The sequence below is a fragment of the Nansenia antarctica genome (genome assembly GCF_963989245.1).
Source record: "Nansenia antarctica genome assembly, chromosome: 11".
Classification (NCBI taxonomy): domain Eukaryota; kingdom Metazoa; phylum Chordata; class Actinopteri; order Argentiniformes; family Microstomatidae; genus Nansenia; species Nansenia antarctica.
Genome location: NC_137681.1, coordinates 28,079,939 through 28,091,032, shown reverse-complemented (window position 1 = coordinate 28,091,032; position 11,094 = coordinate 28,079,939). Strand labels below are relative to the sequence as shown.

Here is an 11,094-nt window from a genome sequence, read left to right as displayed (position 1 = left end):
AGAGTCTCGTTCCCCAAGCCAGAAATCTTGCGTGATCAAACGTGATCTAACGTAGTACCCTGACTGACCTGTACGAGGCAGCCATGTGCGACAGGGCAAATAAAGTGCCAAAGAATGAAAAGAAGAAGTCAGCTCGCTTCTTGATTGGCTACATTCCATCCACGTCACAATCAGACTCGCGAGCAGGGTTGCCAGATGGGATTGACATTTTCCACCCTAACCACAGTCTAAAACCGCTAATTCCACCAAAAGTGGAAGTATTTATTTACAGTCCTACAACAATTTGGACTTGGTGACACATTTATCTCTTGGATTAAACTACTTTACTCTTCTCCCTTGGCCACCAACTCTACACACTCCCCATACGTCCCACTATGTAGAGGGACACGCCAGGGGTGTCCATTGTCGCCGTTGCTGTTTGCCATAGCAATTGAACCGCTTTCTATAGCGCTTAAAGCCTCAGCCCATTTCCAAGGCATCACGCATTATGGTGCTGAACATAAGGTATCCCTTTACGCAGATGATCTCTTGCTCTATAACAAACCCAGTGTCCTCCATCCCCTTAATTGAATCTATTCTTAGAGACGTTGGATCATTTTCAGGGTACAAAAACATTTTCAGGGTATATTTTCTGAAAAGTGAATGTTTTCCAAAAAATAAAACAGTCTTCAATTCCCTTTCGTTTGTCTAATCTGGGAATCAAGATTACCCGCACACTACCCTCCCTTTTTGAATCCAACCTTTCCCCACTAGTAACCAACATGAAGTCAGACTTTCAGCATTGGAGCAGTCTACCTCTTTCACTCTCCCCCCCAAAAAATGGTGAATGCAACATTGCGGCATTTGTGATGTCAAACTCTGCTTCACTCATGCATCTCATCAAAAAAATAAAAAATAAAAATACAACAAAAAAAAACGAGCCCATCTGGCAACCCTAGTCGGGAGTTGTCGGGAGTCGGGAGTTGCCCCCACACATAAGGATTTTTGGTCGTAAATATTGAACACGTTTAACATTTACGATTGTCGGCCCCGACCATTTTCCGAGCAGATTGTCGGGAGAAATGGACTCTTAACACACCTCACACCAAACGATAATCTTGTAGGATAATCTTTAGAGCCATCTGATAATGTGTGTGTGTGTGTGTAATGACTGTGTTGTGTTCCTCAGTGTGTGTGTGTGTAATGACTGTGTTGTATTCCTCAGTGTGTGTGTGTGTGTGTAATGACTGTGTGTGTGTAATGAGTGTGTGTGTGTGTGTGTGTATGTGTGTGTAACCAGTGTGTTGTGTGTCTCAGGGATCATCAGGAGGAACTCCCTGGGGGCCAGCAGCAGCAGCTCTCAGGAGAAGCCCAGTAAAGGGGTCACCTTCGCCAGCGACATCAGCAGAATGGTGAGCCCCCCCCATCTCCCTGCCTCCCCCATCGCCCTGCCCCCCCCCCCCATCGCCCTGTCCCCCCCATCTCCCTGTCCCCCCACTATCTCCCTATTTATTTTTGGTAAATGTTTGTAATTTGTAAAATAATATAGAATATATGATATTTAGGCCAAAAACATAATTTTCCTCAAAAGCGACTTAAGACATTATGTTAATGTTATATAACTTAAGACATTATGTTAAGACTTAAGACATTATGTTAAGAAGGTGACGATATGTGACTCTCTTCCTGTCCGTCCCCAGTAACGGTCCCCAGCCTCACACCACGCTGTCCATCTCAACTACCTCATCTAACGTGTGACTGCAGTACCACACCTGTCCTGCTGGGGGAGGAAGTGATGTCACGCATACATAAACCCCTTCTCTGACGCCCTCTCTCCGAGTACAGTTGCCCTTTGACCTTTTGAGAAAGCTCTCCTCTCCTCCCTCCTCTCCTCATCCATGGTCACCTCCCTTCCTCTCCTCATCCTCTCCTCCCTCACCTCCTCACCTCCCTCCTCTCCTCACCTACCTTCCTCTCCTCTCCTCACCTCCCTCCTCTCCTCACCTCCCTCCTCTCCTCACCTCCCTTCCTCTCCTCCCTCCTCTCCTCACCTCCCTCCTCTCCTCGTCCATGGTCTCCTCATCCTCTCCTCATCCTCACCTCCCTCCTCTCCTCATCCATGGTCTCCTCCCTCCTCCTCCTCACCTCCCTCCTCCTTCTCACCTCCTCCTTTCCTCATCCATGGTCACCTCCTCCTCTCCTAGAGGGTGACGACTACAATCTCTACAGACTGTTACCTGTCAATCACCCAGGGAGAGAAGCCAGTCAGAACGGTTCACTGCAAAAAATGACCTGTTCTTAGACCTGTTGTTAGACCTGTTCTTAGACGCCGCCAGGTCAGAGAACAGCCTTCGTGGAAAAAATGGCTTCAACTTTGTGAACCTCAAGTTTAAAAACATGTAATTCTTCAGTAGTGTGACATCACTCAAACTCGCACTATGTAATACTAGGGAGAGCAGGAATTTATATTTGCTGTATATAAAACGTGTGTGATGGGCTGTAGCCCTGCCTAAGAACCATCGGGAATCCAAGAGGAAAAAAAGATGGCATTGATCAATATTGTTCTTTTCCTGCCTGACAATTTTGTATTATTATTATTCGGAGCACAGTGAAGTGAGAGGAGGAGGCTCTCCAGAGACGGTGTCTTCACATTCTTCACTCTTTGCACATCTAAGCTGCCTCTGCTCTGTTTCAGCTGTCAGCCCCCCGCTGAATGTCAGTTGTGTTCATACACTGCCACCTAGTGGTTGACTTCAGTAGTCAGGTGTTACCGTAGTTCAGCCAGTGATTCCACATTAACATTATACAGCATAACGATGGATGACAGTTGTCAACATATAGAAAGATGTGAATATTGTTTTTCCAATAGCTGCCTACTTTACATAGTGAGCAATTATTATCAGATACTTGCCACACTAAGGACAAATAGCTTCATGTTACTGAACAGCCGCGTCCTTTTTGTAGAACTATTTTCTTATCACAATAAGATATCGGGCTGGTTTCATTCTGAATATCACAATAAGATATCGGGCTGGTTTCATGGACGCAGATGAAGACTGATCCTAGACTAAAAAGCATCCTCAATGGAGGTTTTCCTTTGCAAGTGTGATTTAATCCTGGACTAGTCTCAAGCCTTGTCTGTGAAACCGGTCTAAAATGTGGTAAAATGGAAAAGGAAAGGTTATTACATAGGAACAGAGGAAGTTAGGCACAACAGAGATCTAGGAGAAACTGGTCACTTGAACAAACGAATCATGTTGATATACAACTGCTACATCGACTAGAGGCACTATCTAATGGAGGTATTGCAAAAAATCATCAGCCGCATTGAAAGAAATAACTATTTATGTTTGAGACTTGTTTCAAACCTCTCCTATTTGCTGAGTTGTTTCTTTTCGATTTTATAAATCCAAATACATCTAGGTCTAGACTACTGGTTCTCACCTTGACTGTAAATAAATTGCGACATAGTGCATTTATAAATGACATTGACACTGATTAATCAAATAAATTATTATGGCAGTTCTAAATGCTTGCACAAACACATTTCTATGGGAACAAACGTTGCTTTGATGCATGGAGCATGCACCTTCTGCACTTTAGTCAGTTCTACTTTCGTAGATAGTCATTTCACAGAGGCCTTGTTGGGAGGAGAAAGTAGCATTATCTGTCTGCACACCTGATGGAGAAATATGTTGACTTTAAAAGTATTTTATTATCCCTGTCCCACCATTAATATCATGGTTCACATATCTCTGAAGACTTGTCCCCAATTATCTCATTAGAAATCAACCTGTAGTGGTTATTAGGGGTGTAAATCACCAGCTTCATCACGATACGATATTATATCGATTTGTTTGTATGACGATACAATGTTTGACGATATCACAATCTCAGTCACGATACGATTTCGATTCGATTCGATTCAAGATCGATATGACGATATGATCGATATGACGCGATATCTTGTTGTGTGCGTGTGTGTGTGTCTGTTTGTGTGTATAAGTTGTATCCCCTCCCCGACCCTACCATGCCCCCCCAAAAAACACACGTTAGCTGCTTTAGCTTAACTTCTGTTAGCATGCAGTGTTGTGAATATGTGTGTCTGTGCGGCTAGTTGGCCTGTAGCAGCCCAGTGGACGTGGAGGTAGATGTGTGTCCCTGTGGTGGGCTGTGAGGAACACACGGTGCTTGTTGTTTGTTTTATTCGCAAAGTTATTGTAGCTAACGTTAGCTAACTAAGCTAGGCAGGCTAGCGCAACGTGGGGTTGGAAGGACCGCTCAGAGCAGAGAGGAGAGGAGAGGAGAGGTGGGGAGTCCGCGTTTGACTGGCTGACAGCGTCAGTAACATGTGGGCTGCGTTCGTCAACTCGCTCTGAGAGCGCCGGAGCGCAACACTGGGTTCAACGTCAAGTCATTTGATTGGACAAGAGGCGTTCCGCGAGTGCTGATCAGATTTCCAGAGCGTGTTTGACGAACGCAGCCAGCGTCAGTCAACATGTTGAGTTTTCCCAACCTAGTCGCGCGCTGCACGGAAATGGTGACAGTCACGCAGAATGTGCCATTTCAAAATAAAGGTGTATCTTTTAAGATGACGATATAGATCGATGTTTTTACATTGCGTCGATGTAATCAGATCGTTAGTCAATGAATCGATGTATCGATGTGAATCGATGTATCGTTACACCCCTAGTGGTTATTGTACATAACAGAACAATTGGCAAGTTATACAGAGTTGCCCTTTGAATGAAAAATGTTCTGAATCAAAATAACCAAAAGGTAAAGAATTTGGCTTTGCCCCCCCCCCCCACTGACGCTTCACACCACTGCAGATAGGGGGCGTCACTGTGCAAAAAGAACAGGATATCATCCAGGACATGACCGTAACACATAGTAGATAAAGCTGTGAACCAATAGCAGTGACTTATTATGACGCACACTGAATACTATTGCAGATGATACTCATCTAAGATTTCCACAAATGTATATACATATTTAATGATTTCAATGTGATAACAATCCTAATATTTGAATGTACATGGGTGATTGTGTTGCTTTGATATCCAAAGCCCCCGTCCTGTCCTGCCATGACCAATCTGTGCCTTTCTCTTGCTACGTCTTATTTTATATGTTCAATCTCTAGGTTTGGTGGCGACATCATGCTAGTAAGTCATATTTTGTCTGTTATAAATATGTATTAAACACAATTGAAAGGGTGATGTGTTCATCTTCATTACAGTTTGGATCATGTCTGTGTGTGTGTGTATAACATGAATCATTACATCACTTCCTTCATTCACCTCATTTATTGTGTTGTAAAAAAAAAAAGAAGAAGCACAATAGCATTCGTACAACTCAATACCATTATGCACATAAATAGTTTCAATCTGATCATGTGTTCAATCTTGCCTTACTTCAGCTGTTCCTTTGACATTCCCAAGTCCAACTATCAAGGCCACTTCATAATTACCATTATTAATAGATTTGAGAAAAAAAAAAAAATGTAGACAGAATAAATGATCTGATGTTGCTTGGAGAAGGCTGAGATGTTGGGCCTTGAGTACTTGCTGGGAAGAAAATAAAGGAATAAGTCCAGCTATGGGAGGGTGGGAGGGCGACAGATCAATCACAATCAAGACACTTTTAAATCTGCAAACAAAACCACAATGAAACCCTATACCAGTGGTTCTCAAACCTCTCCTCGGGGAACCCTCAGACGCTCCACATATTTGATCTGTTCCACCGCCAGCACACCTGATTCAACTGATCAAGTACAAAGCGATTATCATTTGTATTTGATCAGTTGAGTCAGGTCAGGTGTGCTGGTGGTGGAACAGATCAAACATGTGGAGCGTCTGAGGGTTCCCCGAGGAGAGGTTTGAGAACCACTGCCCTACACAACCAAGACTAAACCGGGTCTGAATCGGAACGCTGGGTCTTGAGATGCGACCGTGGCCAGTGAGTCCAGCTGTGTGGCCAGATGTCCTGTCAGCCTGGGCAGCATTAGTCCGTTCTCAGTACCAGGGCAGGAGGTGGCCCGGAGGGCAACACAGTCCGGCTCCAGAAGAACCCGTCTCAGTTGGCGCCCGTCTTCGGCCCGCTCGCCCTGGCGACCTTCGCCTGTTCGTCCAAATCGTCCATGATCCTCTCCTGTGACACCGAGTAAAACGTGTAGCCGTCTAGGAGGAAGGTCAGTCAAGGCAACACCAGAGAGACCGAGACCTCGGAGGCCGTGCCTTTTCACCAGCTGCACCCCGACTCTGGAATTCTCCCCCCCAGCCACTCAAGAGACTCACCCTCACTTTCCACTTTTAAATCCCACGCATACAACCTTCCCTACCCTTAACCGTCTCCCCCAACCCTGCCACCCCCCCCCCCCTGGACATTGCTGTGTTAATTGTCCCCTGTGCCTGTTCGTTAATACTGTGTTCTATGTACTCATGTTATCTGTTGCGTGTTTCTGTATACCCATACTGTCAGCGTCTTTGAGTCTTAAGTCCCTGAAAAGCGCTTTATAAATGCATTATTAGTAGTAGTAGTAGTAATCCAGGTTTCTGCTCAAATATTAAATTCTGTTACCTGAAGTCATCACTCATGTAACATAAGTGGATTGATTAAAAGCAAGGCCGTCACTGCATTGCTTTCACCAATCAAGTTGTCAGATCGGTGAAAGGAGGGAAGGACGCAAAAGTACTAAAAAGCACATAGCTGGGGCCTGACTAGTCTCTGAAACAAACCTTCTATCAACCTTCCATTTACTAATGATGCTGTAAGGCAGGTGTGTACATGTTACTCTCATAGATAACAATGAGACTCCCAATAGAAAAGAAACAGTGAATGAGAAATGGTCAATTTCCTAACTTGGCTGCTCAGGGCTCTACAGTGCGACCATTTCACTCGCATTTGCGACTAAAAATACATCTGTGCGACTAGAGAAATAAATTCACGAGCACACGTGCGAGTACAGAATTTATTTAAATTTTTTTTTTTTTTTTTTTTTAATTCTAAAAATAAATCTGCGCGAACCGTGTGGCCACATTTTAAGCCGTCAGCCAGCCCGCTACGACCACGGGAAGTCATGTTAAAAGTGAAGTTACTTCTGTTAAACTGGCGCTAAGCTAACATCGCTAATCGCTAACTCCCTTTTTTGGGCCTTAAAGAGACAAGCGCCCTTTTCTCATCTCAAGCTTCATTAGCTTCATTAGCTCACCACATCTACAGATTTGGTCCCACACACTCCAGATTTGAACCCAATGTTACAACCAGGGTTAACTACCCAGGGTAGAAAGTAGAAAGCTCTCAGACCTTCAGAACCCATTGAAAGTAGTGGAGGTACTCCAGAAGTCCAAATGCATCTCTAATCCTAGGAAACCCTAGGAAGCAAGTTGCCTAATGGCATGAAAATGCAACATGTTGTACTTGAGTGTGGCAGAGAGGTGGGACCCCCGGGGATGGTGGTGTGCTAACAGCTAGCCGCCGCAGAGGCACCGTGCTGGGCTGGCCACCTCCACATGTCACCACCCCGGGCAGCATGGGGCTGGGGACTGGTCATCTGGATGTGGGGTAGTTTAATACCCCTAGATGTGGAGTTGTCTGGCCACCGTGTGTGACTGATGTAGCCTGACCCAGCAGCAGGGAGGTGGGCAGCATGGAGACAGACCTCTGCATGGCCTGGCTGGGCTGCTAGCTGACAGACCTAGCCCTAAAGCCTGGCTGGGCTGCTAGCTGCTAGCTGACAGGCATGACATGGATGAATGAATGAACATGCTGCTAACCAGGAGAACTTGACACAGCTAGTTACCATAATACAATGCCATCAACTCTGCGTCTAGTAGGGCTGTAGGCATGGGCCAATGTGTGATTTGGGTGCAAAAATTGCAAAATCACTAATAAAAATGTGTTATAATTACATTTTTCACTGTGCTCCTAAATTTCTTTGTGTGCCCCTAACATTTTTCATTTAGGAGCACATGTGCTCCTAGTGAAAAAGGTTAGCGTAGAGCCCTGCTGCTCATCCCTGGTTAATGTGATCACTCTATAACCTTTGCACTGCTGATGTTTACATTACTACCTTTGCACACTGCATATTGCACATTGCACATGTCTCCTGATATAGCTTATTTTATACTTCTGCACATTAGATACTGTACATAAACTACCTCACTGTACATAAACTACCTCACTGTACATAGCTCTGTATAGCTCATAACTGTATATAGCTCATAACTGTATATAGCTCATAACTGTACATAGCTCATAACAGTATATAGATCATAACTGTACATAGCCCATAACTGTATATAGCTCATAACTGTACATAGCTCATAACTGTACATAGCTCATAACTGTACATAGATCCTAACTGTACATAGCCCATAACTGTATATAGCTCATAACTGTACATAGCTCATACCTGTACATAGCTCATAACTGAATATAGATCATAACTGTACATAGCCCATAACTGTATATAGCTCATAACTGTATATAGCTCATAACTGTATATACCTCTAAACTATACTGATGTTTACAACACTACCTCTGCACATACTGTATATTACATAGTTACCTATCACTACCATTCTTGTTCTATTTACATCGTGCCCTGATATCACTATTCGCACTTTTGGTTAGATGCTAAACTGCATTTCGTTGTATAGTACTTGTACTCTGCGATGATAATAACGTTGAATCTGATCTAATAACCTCCAGTGAGGCGGAAGTAGGAAGCTCGAGTGGCGGATCCATCCAGAGAACCTGCGTGGGGCTGTCATGTTGAAACACGCTGCTCTGCTAACTAACTAACGACCGCAAAATGTCTCAACATTGGAAACTGCATGATTCGATAAAACCATTAATCTCAGCCTTCGTCCATGTCTGAGCTACATCAGGTGCATCACCAGGCCTACGGGTCTCCTAACATGGTTCACCTAACATGGTTCACCTTGCGTCATGTCTCCTAACATGGTTACATGGGTAACATGGTTCACCTAACATGGTTCACCTTGCGTCATGTCTCCTAACATGGTTACATAGGTAACATGGTTCTCCTAACATGGTTCACGTTGCGTCATGTCTCCTAACATGGTTACATAGGTAACATGGTTCACCTAACATGGTTCACCTTGCGTCATGTCTCCTAACATGGTTACATAGGTAACATGGTTCTCCTAACATGGTTCACCTTGCGTCATGTCTACATTAATATCACAAGAAAATAGGATATTACATACCTGGGCTCCATCTTAGAGGCAAATCTTTCCGGAGATAAAATGGCAGCAAAAGTAATCAAAAAAGTGAACCATAGAACTAGATTCTTGTACAGGATATCCTCACTTGTCAGTAAAAACACACTGAGGACCCTATCAGGAGCTCTCATTCAATGTCACTTCGACTATGCCGTAACATCATGGTACTATAGAACCACAAAGGCCCATAAAACAAGACTCCAGACAGCCCAAAATAAACTGGTTAGGCTTCTGCTAGGCCTCAACCCTAGGACACATCTAACCGCTGCTCATTTTTTGAGCCTTGATTGGCTACGAGTAGTTGACAGAGTGCAGCAGCTTGCACTGGGCCTGGTCTTCAAGATACGCTACACCACAAAGACACCCAAGTACCTGTCAACATACTTCCAAAAAGTGAACAACGTCCACACATACAATACCAGAGGAAGCTCCACGAACCACGTTCAACCGCGTTGCACCACAAACAAGGGGTTAAACTCGTTTGCAAACTATGCAGTAAAAATTTGGAACGCCCTTCCTATAATCTTAAAGGAGTGCAAAACACTGCCCACCTTCAAAACCACTCTCAAAAAACATTTACAGGAGGCTGCAATCCGTAACTGGACCCTCTAAATCAAAAATCAGATTAAAAGACCCGAACTACCCACTGTACATACTTTGTAAATGGTAAATGGACTGACTTATATAGCGCCTTATTACAAAGCGCTTTACAAAGGCCTCTCATTCACCCATTCACACACACATTCACACACCAATGGCGGCGAGCTGCCATGCAAGGCGCCGTCCCGCTCACTGGGAGCAATTTTGGGGTTCAGTGTCTTGCCCAAGGACACTTCGACATGTGGCCAGCCGGGGCTCGAACCGCCGATCTGCCAACCTTGTGATCATTAGACGTCGACTCTACCTCCTGAGCCACAGCCGCCCCACACTGCTTTGTGTTTTGTCCCCCGCCCCCACCGGTGGTGTATGTCCCCACCTGTCCTACCCGCTGTACATACCTTATGTTTTGTTGTATTGTTCTTCCCATGATGGATGTATGTTTATCTTGTAGATAGTAATAGTTATTTGTCTGTATTATCTTGTAGATAGTACTAGTTTTTTTTTTGTCTGTCTTACATGTAACGATGAATTGAGAATCAAGGACCCCAATTGAAATAAGCCAGTGGCTTTCTTGGGTTTTTATCCTGTTAGTTGACCTTGTATGTAATATGTACTTTCATGTACCTACTTCTGCAAATCTTCTAATAAAGTTTTCAATCAATCAATCAATCAATGTCTCCTAACCTGGTTACATAGGTAACATGGTTCACCTAACATGGTTCACCTTGCGTCATGTCTCCTAACATGGTTACATAGGTAACATGGTTCTCCTAACATGGTTCACCTTGCGTCATGTCTCCTAACATGGTTACATAGGTAACATGGTTCACCTAACATGGTAACATAGGTAACATGGTTCTCCTAACATGGTAACATAGGTAGTAACATGGTAACCTTGGGTGACAGTGAATGAAGGATACAGATTCCCATCACTATGGCGCCGATGAACAGACCCGTGGCGACGTTCCTGCCCCGGAGCGTCTGGCTCTTCTTCTTCCACTGGGCCAGCTCCACCTGCCGGATGAAGTACACCTGCTCCCGGGACAGGGAGGCCTCCTGCAGGGGGTCCACGATGCGACGGGCGAAGGCCGCTTCCGACGGAGGAGCCTCCTGCTTCTCCTGCCTCGGGGTCTCCTGCCTCGGGGTCTGGTCAGCCATGGCCTCTGTGTAGACGGGAGATAGACGGGAGAGAGTCAATGGCAATGTTCTAATGTTCCACCGGTTGAACGCGCGGCTGCAGGGTAAACACTCCGGATAGACCGCTCTG

General features: G+C 44.7%; 1 protein-coding gene and 1 pseudogene across 3 annotated transcripts in view; one reads left to right on the top strand and one right to left on the bottom strand.

Moving 5' to 3' along the window:
• The window catches only part of LOC308168073 (serine/threonine-protein kinase WNK4-like), a 74,416-nt pseudogene extending 72,679 nt beyond the window's left edge, over positions 1 to 1,737 (top strand). The window contains exons 17-18 of the transcript in view: positions 1,297 to 1,450; positions 1,680 to 1,737. The product of the transcript in view is annotated as a serine/threonine-protein kinase WNK4-like (transcript). The remainder of the gene's footprint in view (positions 1 to 1,296; positions 1,451 to 1,679) is intronic.
• A 3,555-nt stretch (positions 1,738 to 5,292) lies between these two features.
• coa3a (cytochrome C oxidase assembly factor 3a) lies at positions 5,293 to 11,080 on the bottom strand. 2 transcript variants are annotated; one of them, XR_013937720.1, is made up of 3 exons: positions 10,748 to 11,080; positions 5,866 to 6,158; positions 5,293 to 5,674 (listed from the first exon to the last, which is right to left on the bottom strand). XR_013937720.1 is itself a non-coding variant. In XM_080542129.1 (2 exons), exons 1-2 carry the CDS (start codon positions 10,983 to 10,985, stop codon positions 6,055 to 6,057), a joined length of 342 nt encoding a protein of 113 aa, XP_080398255.1. In that variant the 5' UTR covers positions 10,986 to 11,080; the 3' UTR covers positions 5,293 to 6,054. The 2 variants fall into 2 exon arrangements, 1 of the variants encoding a protein (XP_080398255.1); XM_080542129.1 differs by having other exon boundaries at positions 5,293 to 6,158.
• Between the last annotated feature and the right edge of the window lie 14 nt (positions 11,081 to 11,094).

Bases quoted from the DNA above. Each gene is read 5' to 3' on its own strand.
- coa3a (XM_080542129.1), bottom strand. From the start codon at position 10,985: ATGGCTGACCAGACCCCGAGGCAGGAGACCCCGAGGCAGGAGAAGCAG. The intron at 6,159-10,747 runs GTATCCTTCATT...CCTTCCTCCTAG, and splicing joins CGCCATAGTGATGGGAATCT to ACGGCTACACGTTTTACTCG.